Genomic DNA, 19,071 nt, shown 5'->3' with positions numbered 1-19,071 from the left:
GTCTGGGACCAGTCTTCAGTATAAATCTCGGCCAGAAAACCCAACTCCTCATCTTGACCTGCAGGAAAACACCAACCGCACCATGGAACGCTGCCGAAGGAGACCCCCGTGCCCGCAGCGCAGCTGGACCCAGCCCCGCCTCAGCACGGACACCCCGCGGCCCGGAGGGGCGTGGGCCTCCTGGGAGCTGCCGGCGCCCTCCCGCAGTCACCCTCTCTGCACTTTGTTACTCTTTCAAGGCATTCATGAACTTTTGTACCTAGCTCCAGCCTGTACCAGTTCATCACGGGAAACCAACCGGGGGCTAACGACAACGTGGCCGGAACCCTGATTAACAGCTACTTTAAGATCCTAGGGTCGGTTGGGTTTTTGTTTTTCTGTTTTTTTTTTTGTTGTTGTTGTTTTTTAAGACAACAGACTTCTTAATAGATTTGAATAGCACCGTATTTCCTGTTGTAGTCATTTGTAGCAGGCCAAGAACCAGGTCTTTCCGACCGACGTGTACCGCAGACGAGCCCCTGCCACTGGCTAACCTCCCACGCTCACCTAGGTCCACTCTCCTTCCAGTCCCTCCTCACAGATGGCCCTGTCTTACCCAGGGTGACATCTCAGCCAAATGTTTACCGTTCTCGTGGCCTTTCACGGCCTTGACGACTTCCCCTCCCACCAGCTGCGAATGTACGGAGGTCATCGGCCCGGCTCAGAGGCAGTGACTTGGGGCCAAGGGACCACGGGGGGCTTTTCCCTCCCCGCCCCTCCGCGTCACCCACCGGCCTGCCGTCTCCGCTTTCCACGCAGCTTTGGCCAGGAAAGCATGCAACAGACTTGCTCTGAGCCCGGCACCGATGGGCGTCCAGGCGGGGGCCGGAGGCACTCACCTCCTGTCATGATGGCGCACTCTCCCCGGCTCCCCGGGAGTTCTGCATGGCGGTTCACTGCATGCGCTGCCCCCTGACCTGGCTGCCCCTTGGGTTGCTCTGCCGATGCCCTAGTTCCATCCCACAGCTCCCGCCGAGCCGAGACCCTCTGGGACTTGCCAACTCACTGGCCACAAGCTGCAGTCTGTAGCACTGAACAAACAAAAACCAAACGCTCAAGCCTTACGACCAGAGAAGGATTTCAGCAAACCACACCTCCCACTCGCACCCCCTCCCTGCCGACACCTGCGCGGCCAACTCCGCCCACACACAATCCACCAGGTTCTACCCCGTGAAAACCGTGGCTTCCCAAACGAGCCTCTCCCTAGCGCTAGACTCAGACCAGGAAGTTCGAGAAGGAAGCCGCAGTTCAACTCTCCCACCCCAGCCGGGCGGGGAAGCCCTCCTTAGGTGCCGTGCGGCTCACCCAGTTTCTCTCTCCCCTCTGGCGGTGCGAGGTTCCCGGCAACCTGTAAAGAACCAACTAGAGGCTTTGCAGTTGGCAAGCTAACTAGCGGCCTTATTTCTGCCTTTAATCTCCCACCAGGCCTCTCTTGCTTCTCCACACCTCAAAGCACCAGGGCACATCCTAGGTAAGCTGACAGGTAGATCTGTTCCCACCGCAGCTGGCGAACGTGACCGCATTGTAACCCCCGTGTCCACGGTTCAGCTCACTCTCCAGATTGCAACCTGGCCTGAGTCCCGGCTCCTTCCCGCTCGTCTCTTAACCGAAGTGCTTTGTTGTTTGAAACGCCCACGGCCCTTCCTCCACGCTGTCGCATCCTTGGCCAGTGTCGTGCTGTCGTGTCCTCTGTGTTGCTTCGTCTTTGGGGTCACGCTGCATCCCCTCCCTTCTCCAGGGCACATCTGACAATGTTTGCTGAAGTTTCTGTCTCTTGGTCCACAAGTATTTGGAGAGGTCACTGGAAATTGGTGTTTTAGTCTTGGCATCTCATTTAGGATCTCCATGAGAAATGGGCTTCTTAGCCCTCAAAGTGTGTATCGTGTGTCTCGTTTGTGAAATGCTTCCTGCTATAGAACTAGCTCAAAGACTGTACATATTTACAAGAAACTTTATATTCTTAAAAAAAAAGGAAATTGAATTGGTTTCTACTTTTTTATTGTAAAAGGTGCATTTTTCAACTCTTACTTTTGGTTTCAACGGTGGTAGTTGTGGACAGCCGTCTTCACCGGCGTGTGGGGAGCTCCGTGTGACCACCGAGATGCCAGCAGGAAATAGCGTAACACGAAACTGCAGTCAAAGCTTATTAGCATAAATAAGATTCTAGGTCCAAAAGTACAGGCTTTTTCTTCATTACCTTTTTTATTCAGAACAAGGAAAAGATCACAAGGAACGGTTCAAGATCCACCTTGAGAGGAATGAACTCTGTTGAACAAATAGTCAAATAAAGCAATGATCTAAAATGTTTGCCTTAGTGCAAGACCTCTTCTTTTCTTAAGAGAGCCCATAAAAACCCAAAGTATCGCCACTGTCAGCCTCAGCTTGGGAGCACGGCGTGGGGCCGTCCTGCCTTCCAGGGGAGGAGGCTTCTGGGGGTGAGGGGTGCAGAGCCACACGGGGCTTAGAGCAAGCTGCTCTCCTGGAATCGAGAGACCAGCGACGTCCTCTTCCAGAAGTGCCACGTTGTCGAAGTTTGGTCATTACTTCCAGTGAACCACGAACTGGCTATTAAGGTCACTTTACAGGGCTGCAGGACTGGAGAGCTCCTTAAGGCAGGCAGGCCACTTTGAAAGGATTACTGGAGAGTGCACTACCCAGCTCTCCTGTAACGCCATTGATAACAAACAAGAAAAACAGGTCACCTTTCAATTCCTCTCATCGATTAGGATAATGCCACCAGTTTTAATGATGTAGATTTCTCGAGGGAGGAATTCGGATCAAGGTAATTAAAAATGTAGATACTTCTCTTTTTAACTAAATGAATTTTTATAGTCTGCAAGGTAAATTCTTCTAAGATGCTTTCGTTTTGTTGGTATAAACTTTGTTGAGCCAGACAAACACTGGTTTTGGCAAATGGTAATTTTCTCATGGTTCCTGTTGCTTTCAGTCTTCAATTTTTATTTTCCAATGAAGTAATCTGACCACAGTCAAATTCTGACTGGCAGGGTCGTAGCCGACTTGCCCTGTGACAGGAGTCGTACTTGCGATTCTATTCTGTTCCTTTCTCTTTTACCGCTGGGGATACAAATCTGCCAACTCTAAGAACGAAAATAATTTGGAAGATGAACGAGTAAAATGTTGGAGCCCTTCCTTCCTTTTGAGACGAGAAGAAGTCCGCTGAGCGCCGCTTCCGTCATTGTCCTGAGGGTTCCCGGCAGCCATGGAACACTTCAAAAGCGTAAGTAAACGTGGTTTGGTTCCGAGAGGAATGTGCCAGAAAGGTTCTCTGGACCCTAAGCAAGGCGCTCAAAGAAACAAATTACTCAGGCACAGCATAAACTGAGGCCCAGCCGTCCAGGCTGCTATTCCGAGCTCTTAAGCACAAAATTAGACATCACATTTTCTGCTCTTACAACTTCATTTTCACGAGACTAAAGAAGCAGCTTGCAAAGCAAATTTCATAACTATGGAATTAGGATTTGGAGACCTAGGCCAAAAAGGGATGCTGTGCTTAACAGGACTGACCAGCTAGTTTGTCTTCGGAATTGGGCCTCTTGAGAACGTGATCTGCTTTAGAAAATATTCATGCAGATTTAAGTCTAAAGCAATAATGCTAGGCCCACAGGGGTGGGGCCGGCTAAGCTTCTGGTCTCATAATACAACAGACCGGCCTGCTCCAGTGGTTCTAAACTAGGGGTGACCTGGCTCCCTTCCCTTGAGGACACCTGACAATCTCTGGAGACATCTCTGGCTGTCGCAGCTGGCGGTACTGCCCGCACCGCAAGGGCGCCGGGCCGAGGCCACCCCACCGGGCACAGGGTGGCCCGCACGCCCACCTTCCGCAAAGTCACCAGGCCCAAAATGTCCGGAGTGCTGAGGCTGAGGAAGCTCGGCCTGACCCAGTCAGATTTCTTTCTTGGCAGTTTAAATATTGCTCATGACGCCGAAAGCATGGAGACTGTGGCTCTAGGTACAGCGTTTACATGAGAAAATGTCTCATCAGTTGCCTAGTCAAACTTGAGGCTTTTATCTTCCCAAGCTGGGAGGGCAGGGCCGTGGAAATCCGGAACTGCACAGATGGCTTGGCTTTCTCTTGAGTCTGTCAATGATTAACCGAACTCCTGTTTGCCCTGGAGGGGTTGTTAGAGGTAAAGAACTCTGGAAATGACTTTACTGCTATACACGACTCGGCCCGTCCTTTCAGAGAACCACAAACAGGGAAAATAAAGTTGATCCAGCGTACACACGACCGGAGCTGTCTCTTGTTCTCACTTGCTGTTGAGTCTGGCAGATGAAATGGGTGAATGCACTCCGCAGCCAGGCCCAGGCCCTCTGGCTGGCTTCAGGACAAAACAAGACGCGGTAGTTGTGGGAGCTGAGCTCAGTGGCTGATCCCAGAGGCAGGGCACTGGTTCTCCAAGGGTCTGACTCACAGCAGCGGCGACTCTTAGGAGGGCCCTTGTTGATGTTTTTACAATTAGCTGGAATGACTTGTACATACGTTCCTTCGTAGCTTACTGTTTTCTCCTGAAGACAATTATAATGGGCATCCCAGGGTAGAAGGCTCTAGCTTTTCTCCACTAATTTGCTGATCAAGTGAGGTGCTAAAAAGCTGGATGGAGGGTTGAGTGGCCCAGAGACTTGGGTCTGCATCGGTGCACTCAAACCGTTTGTAAACACTGGTGGGGGGTCACGTATCAGGAGAATTGAGTTCACGCTCAGAAATGAAACCATGCTCATCTAGAATTAACTGAGTTAAACAAAATGAAATTTTGTTTTTCCCTCAAATGGTTGAGTCTCTGACCTTAGCCATGCACGGTATCACTTTGATGTTCTGTGTTTTCCCATCTTGGCCCTTGGCATCTTGGAGGTTTCCTAACTGAGCTTACAGTGCTGGCACTTTTTCCTTTTCTGGCCCTTGACTTCCTGTCTGTGGCCATATTCCACTCATGGTGTAAAAGCTTTGTGGCTCCCAATGTGAAATGAAAGGAGCCCTAGGAATCATTTAGTGCTAGTCCAACCCCTTCCATTTTTCAGGAGAGGAAATTGGGCTGAGAGGTCATGTGATTTGCCCAAGGTCACACAGCTAGTCAAGCACTGAAGTGGATGACATCCCTCATCTCAGTCCAGTGTCCACACTCCGGGAGAGCGGATGGTGGGGGGGAACGGCCGAATCTAACATGAAGCCAGGCTTTGACCAGAGGGAAGGAAAAGACCTTGCCCTGGTCTTGATCTTTGGTTTCAATATGCTGACATATGGTTCTGTTTACCTTGCAATACCACTTTACCCACTAGTAATTTAAAGACCTTACCCTTGGCTCCAAAAATTCATTTGTATATACATTTCTGGAGAAAAAAAATAGCTTAATTCAAAAGCAATTTCAGTTACACTTTAACCAACCATGTAACCAGTCCTCACCCATTAATAGAGAAAGCATTACCTGGGTCACAGGACACCGCAGTGTGGCTTGGCTCCTGTGATTTGGACCAAACAGGGCCTCCTGTTCCACATCCATGAAATAACTCCATTACTTTTAGCTTCTTGGGTATAAAGACTTTCACCTGGGTCTGTTAGCAGTCTTCTGGACCACGGGGGACTTCCTTTTGTGTTGCTTTTTAAAGAAAATGACGTCTTTTAGACACACGAACAGCTGTGGTGAATGCTGACACCCACATCCCAGGGTTCTGTGGTTTGGGCTACATTTCCCCACCCTAGCAGTTACTCCCCTGGGAGTCCCCCGTGGCCCCAGGGCTGCAGAGGACTCTTACTGGGTTTACTGGCTCCAAATTAGTTTTTACACTGGATTTTTGGTTTGGCTTTATCTGAACTTTGTGAGTAGAGCTGATCTGCAGGTGAGATTTTCCAACATGATGTTTCCCCCTGCAGCCTGGGGCTGATGACTCACCTCTGAGCCCTGACTCAGGCCAGCAGCCAGATTCTCTAACCCCTCTTACAGGAAAGGCAGTGCTTTTCTGGGCCAACTCATGAAGTGGGCTTCCTATCCAGGTGAGGGTGTCAAACCCTGGTCCTGGAGGCCTATGGCTGGGGCCTACCCTCCCACCCCCTGAGTCTCCACCACGAGGCCAGGGGCCACGCTCACAGCTCACCAACACAGCAACGGTTTCTTCAATGCTGGTACTTCAATATATCCCTTTGATACTTCTGAGCTTAGCTATGTATTTTCAATTATACTTCAAAAATATTTGATCCACAAAAATAAACTCAAAATGGTTTAAAGACCCAAATGTAAGACCCGACACCGTAAAACTCCTAGAAGAGAACACAGGCGAAACACTCTGACATAAGTCACAGCAGTATTTTCAGTCTCCCAAGGCAAAAGAAATAAAAGCAAAAATAAACAAATGGGACCTCATTAAACATAAACTTTTTGCCCAGCAAAGGAAACCACCAACAAAATGAAAGGACAACCTACAAGATGGGAGAAAATATTTGCAAATGATGCAACCAACAAGGAGTTGATTTCCAAAATATACAAACAACTCATACAACCCAATACCCAAAACACAAACAACCCAATCAAAAACTAGGCAGAAGACTTGAATAGACATTTTTTTCAAAGACGACACAAGCAAAGGGGCTCAACATCGCTAATTAACAGAGAAATGCAAATCCAAACCACAATGAGGTACTACCTCACACAGCCAGACTGGCTACCATCAAAAAGTCTACAAATAACAAATGCTGGAGAGGGCGTGGAACAAAGGGAACCCCCCCTACACGGTTGGTGGGAAGGTAAATTGGTGCAGCCACTGTGGAAAACAATATGGGGGCTCCTCAAAAAAACCTAACAATAGAACTACCACATGATGTAGCAGTTTCACTCCTGGGTATATATCCAGAAAAAAATGAAAACACTAATTCGAAAAGATACATGTACTCCATGTTCACAGCAGCCCTACTTACAATAGCCAAGACATTAAAGCAACCCAGGTGTCCCATCAACAGACGACAGACTTAAGATGTGGTGTGTATACACATACACACACACACACACACACACACACACACACACACTGGAATATTACTCAGCCATAAAAATAAATGAAACGTTGTCATTTGCAGCACCGTGGATGGACCTAAAAAATATTATGCCTAGTGAAATTAAGTCAGAGAACATAAATACTATATGCTATCACTCATATGTGGAATCTAAAAATAATACAAATGAATATATACACAAAACAGAAACAGACTCACAGATACAGAAAACAAAATTATGGTTACCAAAGGGGAAAGGGAGGGGAGGGACAAATTAGGGGCCCAGGATTAACAGATGTAAACTACTGTACGTAAACTAGATAAGCAACAGGGATTTACTGCGTAGCACAGGGAATCATACCCAATATCTTACAATAACCTGCAATGAAACACAAGCTACAAAAAATAGTGACTCGCTATGCTATAGACCTGAACCTAACACGATACTGTAAAATCAACTATACTTCAATAATTTTAAAAAAATTGGATTCAGTTTTGGATAGAGGATTTTTGTGTATTTCCTTAGTCTACTTAAATAATCCCTCCAACCCCTAAATCTGGGGTTCCCACATCACTTGGGCTTTCAGTGAGACAGCTAATGACCCAGCTAGGAATGCTTTCTAAGCTCCACCTCAAGTGGACCAGATGACCTGAGGGGTTCCCTTTTCTCTTAGATTTATTTACACGTTTCCTGATGCCTGGGAAGAAAAGCTTTATTACCAAGGGGACACTGTAACCTTCCATCTTTTTGGTAGAAGGGACAGAGGCCCTTTTAGCTGGTGAGAACAGCTGACTCCAGAACATCCTGGGGTCTTCCAAGAGGGTGTCATGACCCCAGGCTCCCCTTGGTGTTTGCCAACGAGCAAGAAGCTGCAAGACCTCGGACCGGGCACGCTGTCAACTGACGCAAGCCAGGGGCCTTCACTGCTGCTTTTCCTCAGCTTCCCCTGCGGTCGAGCGGTTCCATGGGGCTCAGTTTTACAGCCTCTTAACGGCCTTCTAATCTGTGTGCAGAACAGGTGGGTCGGGGAAAGGCCCTCAGCCCGGGAGGGAGCCGAGCTGCCCTGTCCACTCACCCCAGAGTGCCACAAGGACGGTACCATTTTCAATGTGTGCCAAGGCGGGAAAAAGATTGAAAAGCACCGCACTGAGTAAACCTTGGGGAGAGCTCCAGTCTCTTCTCCAAATGACTGCACGAAATCAGACCTTCCTCCAAGTGCATGTCCGTTATCTTTACAAAGCTTTATTGAAACCTGTACATCAAGGTGACAGTAATTCAGTGTTTTGGAAACAGTAACAAAAAAGGGTATCCCAGACTCAGGTTCACCAAATAAATATGAGACAGCAGGGATATGGTTCCTCCGTCTCCCAGCAGAACGCAGCGCAGGACAACAGCTTCCACCGACCTGGGCACAGGCACCTCGCCAACGGGCATGTCTCCGGCGCCTCCAAGCTGTGCGGACAGGGTCGCTTTGGTCCAAAGGATGTCTTCCTCACACAAATTCAGAAGGCTGCCACAAGTGCTAATTTCCTTCCAGAATAAGCAACAGCAATTGCTACAGCCTTCTTTGCTAAGGAGGGACCAGAGGTCCCAAGCAAGGTGGCACAGGCTAGGGTAGGGCGCCGCTCCAAAATTTTCGTGCTAACACTGTCGCCTCATTACAATTCGAATACAAAAGTGGACAACCTTCCAGCTAGTGGTGGTCAGTCCGCAGGATCATCCAGCTCACCGGGGAGACCTGGCCGTGGTTCTCCAAGTCCGCTCTGAGAACGGATCCTGCCGAGCACAGCTCACGTGATCTGCAGTCTAGCTGGGGTGATTTAAAATTGCCCTAAGGCTGCACAGTCAGCCGCCTCTGGTTAAAAAACAGTGCACATAAGTGTAAGAAACAACTGTAAAACTTCATCTGGAAATTAGACAGGTTCTAATTTCTATAGGAATTATGCCTCTCTGGAGCAGGGAATGGAAGACGATCTATTGCTCTGAATTCAGAGGACAGGCAGGACCAATACCATACTTGCCGTTAGGTCCACAGCCAGGCCTCAGCAGGGACAGGTCAAGACACACACACATGATGAGAGATTCTGTGGGGCCGCGGTACCTGCTTCCCGGATTTCCACCAGCAAAGTGGCTCGGGTTCCTTTTTGGCTTAAGAAGAGTCTCCGTGACCAGTTCAGAGGACGTAAGTTTAGACCCGCACCGTCCTCTGCACTGCGGTGTGGGGGGCAGACCGTCTGCTCCCCCTCCTCCCGCCTCAGCCTCGATGAGCCCCGGGGCTCACAGCCGCCGGGTGCTAAGAGGACTGTTACAGACCGAGGCGCTCCAGGAGCTGCCGTGTCTGCAACAAACTTTCAAGTAGGAGTAGGGCGGCACGAAATGTCCTCCGAAGAGCGTGAAAGGGGAAACTGACAGTCCGTCCCGTGCGGCGAAGAGCAGGCGCGCGTGGAGCCCGCCGGCGCCCGCTGCTCCCCGGGCCCGGTCCGGCCCCCGGCTCCTCATATGGGCTTGTATAACAAGGTGGTGACGTATTTCCTCTTGTACCGGTGGGTCGCGCTGAGCACCATCACTCCGTCCTGAGGAAGAGGGCGGAAACCATCAAAGGCAGGACTGAGTCAGGAGCCACGAGGACCACCGGGAGGCCTGAATAAAAGCCGGTTCCTGGGCCTTCCCTCGGAAGAGGAGCCTATGGGTCTGGTCAGGTCCCGGAAGCCCGACCCTTTCTTTAGGTAAGAATCGATACTCAGGTAGGGCCGTCGCTAGGGGGCCTCAGAGCACACTTGGAGAAACACAGCGTAGGTAACAAACGCGTCCTTACCTTGATGGAAAGCGCATAGAGGTGGTTCAGCATGACGTGGTTGGGCTCAGGGAGCAAAGCCGGATCACACTGCGGGGGAGCAAAGGCAGACGGGTGCACGTAAGGCTCGGAAATCAAGGAGCTTCTCCCCCGTGTTTCACGGGGGAGATTTCAGAGGGAAGGAGGCAGCCTCTCAGGCCCCTTTCTTCCTTGTCAGGCGGTGAAAGGGCCTGTGCACGGTGACTGGGTGGGCGAGGGGTCATGCCTGGCGCTCCAACTAAGGGGCACTCTCGGGGTGTCTGCTGGGCGCACTGGTGCGCATCTCTGGCCAGGCTGCATCTAGATCGTGGGCCGTGGTTCTGTCCTCTCTTTGGAGGAGGGGCAGGAAGAAAGCCGTGCAGTGAAGGCACTTTTAGAAAAAGCGGGAAGAGACCATCAATACTCAACGCTCCTGAGCAGCGTGTTGCAAACTCATGTCTCTGAGACTCAGGCGGGGAGCCTGAAGAATGCACTGGATAACCAGGGGGAGGGGGGGGAGGCACTCTCACTCCAGAAGAGCTCACATACCGACGGGCAGTGCTGCCACACCTTCCTATTTTTTCAGAGAAGCCAGAAATCCAGGTTTGTTTTTCTTTTTTTTCCCCCAGCGTACACTCCCCGATTTTATAAATGCTAATTCAAAACAGAAAAAGCATCCAGTAAAAGCCGGCTCAGCTGTCAGGTACGTGCTTGGGGCGGAGCAGCCCCAAGAACAGCGAGTCCCCGGGGAGCACTCCGTGACTGCTGCGGGAACGCCTGCACGTGTACGCCTCCAGCCCCCCGCTCAGCACACATGCACCCACTTGCGTGGGGCGTCTAGAGCAGCAGCAGTTACCTGATCACCCTGGAGCCTCCGCCTGTTAGGTGGTGGCTTGGACAAGGCCGAAGAACACCTGGACTTCCAAGAATTACGGCTCTGCTGCACAGTCCAGAGCCGGGGGAACCGGGCAGTTCAGGTCAAACGGGATGGAAAATCAACGCAGGGAATAATGGGGTGCTCCTCAGGACTCAGTAGGAAGCACACTCCTTTTTATAAGCAATATCAATTTCCCAGAGGCAATGTGTGTTACCCACATACCCCAAATTTTGATCCATGAGCCCTGAGGTTTCTGAAAGCAATTTGGTGATTAAAACTAGATTCTGGAACTTCCCTGGCAGTTCAGTGGTTAAGACTCCATGCTTCCACTGCAGTGGGTGTGGGTTCGATCCCTGGTCGGGGAACTAAGATCCCACATTCCGAGCGCGGCCAAACAAACAAACAAGATTCTAAAATCCGGGGGCCAGAGGGGGAATTCCACCACGCAGCTTACTGGGAAGAGGCGGTTACATATTTTGTCATGAAATTTGAGGTGGGAGTGGAACACAAGAAGAAGGGCTCAGAAAGGCTTTGTGAGATGGGGAGGCCCACTCTGGGACCATCTCGTGAGTAGCCCGTTCCCACGTCAGAGGGGGACCCCGGCAGTTCACACCGATGGGTGACACTGCACATTTTCACGAGCTGCCTTGCAAGACATGCACAGAGGGGAGCAGCTGAACATGACCGTGGAGGATGGTCTGGGCAGATGTCTGGTTACTCACGGAAATCCCCGTGTCCTTGTTCAGGATGACCTGGAGAAGATGCGGCGGGAGGATGGGGGGTGCTTTAAACCGCTCCTCTGGCTTCCAGACGTAGGGCTCCTGATGGTAGGGTCCCGGTGGGGAACTGGACAGCTCTGTTGGGAGATGGCGACAGGGCATTCACTTGGAAAATTAGGAGTCCTGGGAACGGTCTCAATTTGTAGTGACATTTCGTTTTCCACGTCTCCTGTTCCCTCAGTACAGATTTATATTCTCTTGAAGGATACACTGGCCCCAAGGGGGAAAAGCAGAGGCAATGAGAAAACACTTTTGGAATTGGGTGACAGGCATAGAACTCAAGTAGTGAATTCAGACGCTCTGGCGGCAGACAGCAGTCGTGGCAAAGCAGTGAGCCTGGGACAGAGTCACGGGAAGCTGCTCACAACGACCTGACCCAACCGCCACCGCCGGCCGACGTGTCCTCCTCACCGCAGGCCGGGCTGCTAAGTACGGCACAGAAGCTCAAGGCTTCTAGTGAGGCTTATGCAGCTGGGCCCAAGTGAGGCGTGCCAGCAGCCAGAACAAAACCGAAGATAAAGCAGCCCGTTCACACAGAGGCGCGGGTGCATTTCAAAACTAAAACAACGAAAAGTTGAAGACCTGACCTCTAAAGGCTCTCTGCCTCCATCGCTCTCCGGTTCCTCTTAAACTCATGCTGGAGTATCCCCATTATACAGATATATGAAGAAGCTTCTAGAAGTGCAGTGTTCCGTAAGCTTCGAAGCCGCTCACTTAGCGACATTTGGCCAGCTGGCGGGGACTGAGCTGTGATCCAAAGGACACCTGGGGAGTGTCTGGCCGCCGGGACTCGTGCTGTCCCCGTAAAGCTGAGACGGCTTGGCTCCGCCAATGCCTTCCACGTCATTCTCTAGGGGACAGACTCCCTTCACACAACCCAGCCCCCATCACAGGAGGAAACTGAGAAAGGCATGCAGTGCAGAAAACTGAGCCATGAGGAGTCAGTATGTATTCTGAGAAAGGGAGTGTTTAAGTATGAGAAGAGTATGGAGAGCCTGAAGTTGGCTTCCCAGCAGCGAGGGGTCAGCTTCCTTTCCCCAGGCAACCTCTGCTGCACAATCTTGACTAAAAGCTTTGGATTGTGGCCTCAAATTTCACTTATCAGCAAGTAAGGGATATCTGGGCATTTCCCCCACCCCTCAATTCCCACCTGTTGGAATACAACAGAAATGACTTCTCGAAAGGACCCGTTAGCTACCCAGAGCGGAGAATGCTATTTTTGGAGTTCCGATTCCTGCTCAATAACATGACCTGTCAGCCACGTGGTCCACCTGCCAGTGTGAGTTCTGAGCTGATAAAGAGTTAAGAGGTCCTGGGGGCAGGACCCCCAGGCCCAGGCAGGTGACAATGAAGAATCATCCTGTGAACCAAACCCGTTTTCCTAGACAGTCAGGCACAGTCCCGGGGAACCGTCACTGCTCCCCACAGGGGTCCTGTGACGGTTTAAGGCCCTGCAAGAAGGGGCTGTGCAGCTGGTGTGAACGCCATCGATGCCAACGCGTCTTTCTCCCTGCGTAGCACGTACTGTTTCCAAGCAGGTTCCTCCTGTGGGTTTGGATGCCAAGCAAGTTACTGAAAGTTCGATATCGGATGACTCTTGGAAGACGGGCGAGTTTTACCGGGACCACACCGAGCAGGCCGTGCTGGGTAGCCTGTTCTGCGGTGAGCCTTTCCCCCCCGCGAAGGGATTCGGACCAGGTGCTCACGGACCACGCAAATGATGCCAAGGTCACTGAGGGGTCAGTGTATCACCTGTCGGGCTGAAACTCTCCAGGTGCCCCGAGCAGGCTGGCTTCCCCAGTGCTGGCCCCTCACCGACCCGATGCAACTCTCCAGGGCCTCTCGGGCCTGCCCTGGCACGAGATCAAGCTCCGGTTCCGTTTCCAGTGTCTGCTCTCTGTGGCCAAGCAGACCTACGGAATCCTGGAGATGACCAAAAAAAAAAATGGCTTACGGGTCCCTCAGAGCTAGATCTTAGCAAGCTGACCTGACACAGAGTTAGAAATTAGTTTCGTGGCTCTCTGGGGAGCTACGGACATCCACCGATTGGGCGGCTCCCGCTCAAGAGCGAGGGGCAAGAGAAACAGGTATTTCTAAACTATACAGCCCCCACCTGCACACACGTGGTATAAAATAACTGCTCATACCAGACACATCGGAGCACTTTTGGGAATCCACCATTAAAGCATCAAATACTTCAAAGTCAGTTTTCTTCACTTGAATGACGTTGTTTACTGTGCCAAGCTGGCTGGTCACTACCGGCTGGGAAGAGACAGACAGGCCGAAATCACAACGTGGAAGGTGTCTGGAGGTGTTCTTTAGAGGATCTAGCGGCCCTGGCTGGAAGGTCTCACCCCCTGGCCGGCCCACCCGCTCATCTCGCTCAAGGATGCCGACAGGTTGACAAGGAGCACTGCCATCTAGCTCGGCCGCGCACAGGGACTTCGAGCAGCAGGACAAAGGGACCTGGCAAGTGTCTCTGAGGGAGGCGGTTTGTCTGGACCGCGGGGGCGGCCAGAGGACCTAGGGCAGGAGGAAGAGTACCTCAGAAGGGTCGTGGGTCCACTGACCGTCCACGAGGAACTTGTACTGGTGTTCTCCTTCGGGCAGGTCCAGGATGGCTACAAAGTTATTGTGGCTGCGAGAAAAAGGGGGCGGCCGACGTTAGCGGGGCGGCTGCCCTCTCGGCTGACGCGCAAAACCAGCCACAGAACAAAACAAAGCTTCCACGTAAAACCAAGGGTCCGGCTGCACGAGAAATAGACATTTTTAACCAATTCAGACAAGTCAGTGTAATGATCTCAATCTAGAAAAGCGACCAGGAAGTGGCATCGTAAGAGGTTTCCTGGAAAACCCGCTTTGCTCAAACACAAGGAGTCCACGTTCCTACCATCAGAAGGTCAACAAACAGTCATTCGTCCTCAACTTGTGTGCAAAATAACACCTGGCAGCCTGGAGGCCAAGGAGGATGGTAGCACAAGATAAACAGCAAGCTGTCCGCCAAGTTTTACCCTTTGCTAGCTTGCCTAGCTCAGGACAGGCGATCAATTTCATAGGATGTACAAACAGCTCCCTGAAGCAACTCGCACAACTACTGAAAAAAGGGTTCCACGAAACCTCTCTCATTTGATGGTTTTGTTCTCCTGACCAGCATGACTTGTAACTGGGCTGAGTGGCTCCCTCCTACACCAACTGGACCCCTGGAAAAGCAGGCGGCTCCTTATCTAGAACCAGGTCTGGCCCAGCAGGGCACGATTTCTTCCTTTGTTTCATCAAGAGGACTTACTAGTGAAGATGCTTTTCCACAGACAATTTGAGACAGCCGTCCAAGCTAGGGTGTCTGAGCAAATGTTTGGCTATAGTCGTGCTAATGGTGCCTACATAATGTGTACCTTTCAAACAAAAGTGATAGAGTCCAAGTTGGAAGGAAGCTCAGAGATCATCTGGTCCAACGTTCCCTCCTCACACTGAGGCTCAGCTCAGCCAACAAGGAGTCAAATCCCGCTCTGTCCACTGTGCTAGGAATAGAGTTCTCTTTCTGAAACAAGTCCTGCCTGAACAGACAAAAAGCTAGAATATCTGAAGTGAAAGGTGTCCGTGAAATGGAAATGCTCGTAACTGGGCAACGTTTTCTTCTAAGCGTGCTCTAAACCCAGCACGACTCCTCGGTGTGTGAGATTTGAACCCTGTGAATTACTAAGCACAACTATTTTTCCATTCAGCATCGACTTTATAAAAACATCCTCTTCTATTCACCCACAGGAGTCCTTCAGAAACCAGAGTAGCCCCGGGTTAAGACAAATAGATGAACACACCCAGGCGATTACCTTCTTGTGAGGGGAAGTTTACTCCAGTTGTTGAAGGACCCAGATAAGTAAACTTCCTTTCCGCCCCCTGTCCATCGAAACACAGTTGGCCGAGCCTGGGCAGAAGCTTTGTCATTCACTTCCAGATCGTGCTGCCAGGCCAGGAACTCCTCCTTCTCCGGAGCCTGGAAGCAGAGCGGTTGACTCAGGAACAGGAAGCCATTAGTGAGCTCCCTGCAAGAGACAATTACCCTCATACTGACAATTCATTCTAAAGAGGCAGCCGTCACTACCCAGGTTCATATTCGGGCTCGTTAACTCACTTGCAAAATGGAGATAATAAAAGCAGCTCTTTCTTAAGGCTATTGTGAAGGCCGAGTGAGACAAGACAGCCCGTGTAAAATGCTCTGCATGGTGTCGGATCCAGAGCAGGCTCTTCATAATCATTAGCTACTGTTACTGCTGTTATTTAGGAGGTCGTCGTCAAAATTCTAGAAGTTATAAAGCTCACTTGCAAGAAGGCAGTGATGAATTTGAGATTCGCTTAATAAATGTCATTTTCCTCCCTTAATTAAGCAAGATTTGAAGTACATGAAAATTTATTATGGACAATTCCAGAGCTGTCAACTTGAAAACTGGCAAGCCCAGGTGCTGAGGAAGGCAAAAGCGAATCACCGAGTGCTGTCCAGGCACCAGGGAGAAAAAGATAAGACAAAGACTGACCCTCATTACGGTAAACAGTAACTTCTTATATGGGCAGCGCTGTATAAAGGAGGTATTCCGGGATGAGAGAAAAAAACACATCTGACTCTGGGTGTGGTTTTGGATCTCTTACATTTTTCCTAGTCAGAAACCAAAGAGCAGGAGTTCTAGGCTGTGATAGACTCTTAAAAGGTCCGGAGCAGGTTTCTAGCACCTTCATTTCAAATACCTGAGCTCATTTTAAAGATACCTGCATTCTGTGACCTTTAACACAATTTACAGATTAAAGAATAACAGACTGCAATCGCTTTCCAACGAGGGTGTGATAACTTGCCACAGCCAAAATGGTGAACAAGTATAGTTAAAAGAGTTCACGATTTTTTTTTCTTTGGTATCCAAGCATTCAACCCAGTGTGTCTGCTACATCATTTCAGTAACTTCTGTGGAAATGATAATGGAAATTATTTAAATCATTCTCTACAAATCATCTGTATGCTAAACATTTCTTTTAAGAGTTTTAAAACAGCAAAAGGACAAATATTTCTTAAAGAAAGTAGTTTGATTCTTACGGTGTCTTAAACGGCTGCCCTTGGGCCAAAGTTATTTCTAGGGGAAGAGATGTCAAATCATTGGGAAAACAGGATTCCAAAGTTCACTCTGCACACAGCTTCAGGAAAGCAACGAATTCAGAAAGCAAGCTGAAATCACAGGCTGGAGGGCCAAGTAAAAGCAGACTCTTTATGGGTTAGCCTCAAAGCCAAGATCCAGGTGAGGATATAAGATAATAATGCGATCACCCAGGCCAGCATCTGAGGAAAAATGAGTACAGCTCAGATGAGTTGCCAGGCAATTAGCCTAATGGACACTGATGATTAATAGGCAACTAGATACTAACAGAATGTGTGTGTCGGAGCGGGGAAGAGGTGTTTGTCATCTCCCCTAAACCTACTTGTTGCAGTGCCCTTTAGGTATTTAGTTGTTCATTTCTTTAGGATATACCACATACATATCAGTCAACTGCCAGAATCACTAAGTATTCTCGGACCGGGCTCTGCCCCTAGAAACTGACCACACCAGGTGGTTAGCAGGAAAGTGGCTGAAGCAGGAATCGAGAACCGTCTTTAGAGGGTTTTGTTTTTTGTTTTTTTCGGTACGCGGGCCTTTTACTGTTGTGGCTTCTCCCGCTGCGGAGCACAGGCTCCGGACGCGCAGGCTCAGCGGCCACGGCTCACGGGCCCAGCCGCTCCGCGGCACGTGGGATCCTCCCGGACCGGGGCACGAACCCGTGTCCCCTGCATCAGCAGGCGGACTCGCAACCACTGCGCCACCAGGGAAGCCCCCTCTTTTCAGTTTTTAATGAGTTAAAGCAGACTGCAGCAGGACGCCCAAATCTGGCCTGCAAAAATGTTTGCTTTGGCCTGTTTAAAATATTAAGTCATATATAAACAATAGGAGAGAGAAGCTGAGCAGCTAGCTGCCTCCTTCAGACTTATGTTTCAGTTACTCACTGACCTCCGGAAGTCAAATGACTTTTCTATGCCTGCGCTAAAGGGTGAACCACAAGTTTTCAGCAGAACTAAAGACCTCTGGCAGCTGCAGTCAGCTATTCGACTCTACGTTCACCTTACACATGTTCTGGCTTATGTCCAAAACTGAAAGTTAACTGCAAAACTATTACAAAAAGCGCCAGTCTGAGTAAAGGTGGTGGAAGATTTCTCAGAGCTGTGAAATTAATTATATACCTAAGAGAAAAGCAGAGACTGGCTCTCAATTACTGCTAGAGCCACGATCTTAATTAATTAAGAATTTGAACCTGTCTCAGAGCTGCCTTTTCCTTAATGATATTAAACGAAGTGAATTCCTCTTCCCTCAAGGTGACTTCCTCATATCGGTAATTAGACACTGGTTCCTGAGCTGCTAAGACGGCTCTCCCACTTCTGACGATTAGAGGGGATACGAGGGGAGGGGTCTAGGAGATTTCAACATTAGTCAAGGGGACTCAGATTCCCACACCCCCATTACCTTGATTTCCTCGGAGTGGAAGAGGTCAGCGTCCTCGGGGCTGTCCATCAGGATCTTGGGCCTGTCCCCATCCTTGGAGCCCCCCGAGCTGTCCCCTCGGGGCGTCTTGTGGCCGCCCTGCCGGTCCAGCGCAGCGCGCTCGCTGCTCGTGTTGCCCATGGCGGAGGTCTACGGCGACACCGGGAAGCCGGACGGGGGACCTCACTCCAAGGGAGGAACAAGTGACTCCCGGTACCTCCACCAGGACCCTAGGAAGGAGTCGGAGCACCGGGTACCACACCCCTCAGGTTAGGATACGGGGTCGGGATCCGGCTTGGGCCGGGTAGCAGGGCTGCCGAGGTCTCACAAATGCGCTTTACCTGATGCTCAGGCTGCCGCAGAGCGAACACACGGAGCGCTCTCGACTCTCTCCCAAGAACTCCCCCACGTCTTAACAACTTCCGCTTCCGGCACTTGCGCAAAGCGACCCAACCCTCAGGGTTGGGAGTGGCTGCGGTGGGAGAAGCGCGCGAGGCGAACTCGACCTCACTTCCGCTTCCGGCCCAGGCCAGCGCTTTGGCAAGCACCCAGACGGTCCCGGCGGGCTTCGGAGGGCGCAGTCGCAGTTAGCCGCTCCGGCCGGTCCAGGACGTGGCTGCTGATGGCCAGCAGGGGGCGCAGAAGCGCGCAGGCCATCTGAGCCGCCCTCCCCGCTCTGGGATAAGCTATGTATGGTGTTAGTTATCTCGGTTACTTCTGCCCACTTTCAGTTGATTCTACACTTTACAGCTAAAGGGGTCGTTCTAAAGGGCAAATCTAATTAAGACTCCTTAAAGCCCTTTAGTGCGCTAGCTCTCACGCCTTTGAGTGCCCTAGAATCACATGGCGTGCCTGTTTAAAATGCAGATTCACCTGCTCCTAATCCCCAGAAATTATGATTCCGAAGCTCTGGCGTGGGGTCTGCATTTTAATAAGCACTCCAGGTGATTCTTATGCAGATAGTCTTGCAGGTGTTTGAGAAAATGACAGACCATTAAACTCTGGAAACTTCTCA

General features: G+C 50.5%; 2 protein-coding genes across 7 annotated transcripts in view; one reads left to right on the top strand and one right to left on the bottom strand.

Annotated features, from left to right (window-relative positions):
* Positions 1 to 2,346, top strand: part of CIT (citron rho-interacting serine/threonine kinase) — a 173,501-nt gene extending 171,155 nt beyond the window's left edge. For all 5 annotated transcript variants that reach the window (XM_059040791.2, XM_059040788.2, XM_067014720.1 and 2 more), the window contains one exon: positions 1 to 2,346. In XM_059040791.2, coding sequence (XP_058896774.1) covers positions 1 to 24 — 24 coding nt within the window. In that variant the 3' untranslated portion in view covers positions 25 to 2,346.
* Positions 2,347 to 8,250: 5,904 nt separating this feature from the next.
* PRKAB1 (protein kinase AMP-activated non-catalytic subunit beta 1) lies at positions 8,251 to 18,496 on the bottom strand. 2 transcript variants are annotated; one of them, XM_067014533.1, is made up of 8 exons: positions 18,398 to 18,496; positions 18,039 to 18,286; positions 15,336 to 15,499; positions 14,053 to 14,146; positions 13,656 to 13,770; positions 11,452 to 11,585; positions 9,856 to 9,924; positions 8,251 to 9,613 (listed from the first exon to the last, which is right to left on the bottom strand). In XM_067014533.1, the coding sequence occupies exons 2-8, from the start codon at positions 18,195 to 18,197 to the stop codon at positions 9,536 to 9,538; spliced, it is 813 nt and encodes a 270-aa protein (XP_066870634.1). In that variant the 5' UTR covers positions 18,198 to 18,286; positions 18,398 to 18,496; the 3' UTR covers positions 8,251 to 9,535. The 2 variants fall into 2 exon arrangements, with proteins under 2 accessions (XP_066870634.1, XP_058896799.1); XM_059040816.2 differs by lacking the exons at positions 8,251 to 9,613; positions 9,856 to 9,924 and adding an exon at positions 10,062 to 10,243 and having other exon boundaries at positions 18,039 to 18,473.
* Positions 18,497 to 19,071: the final 575 nt, after the last annotated feature.

This window comes from Kogia breviceps, chromosome 15, assembly GCF_026419965.1.
Source record: "Kogia breviceps isolate mKogBre1 chromosome 15, mKogBre1 haplotype 1, whole genome shotgun sequence".
NCBI classification, from domain to species: Eukaryota; Metazoa; Chordata; class Mammalia; order Artiodactyla; family Physeteridae; genus Kogia; species Kogia breviceps.
This window is presented reverse-complemented; position numbering and strand designations above follow the sequence as displayed.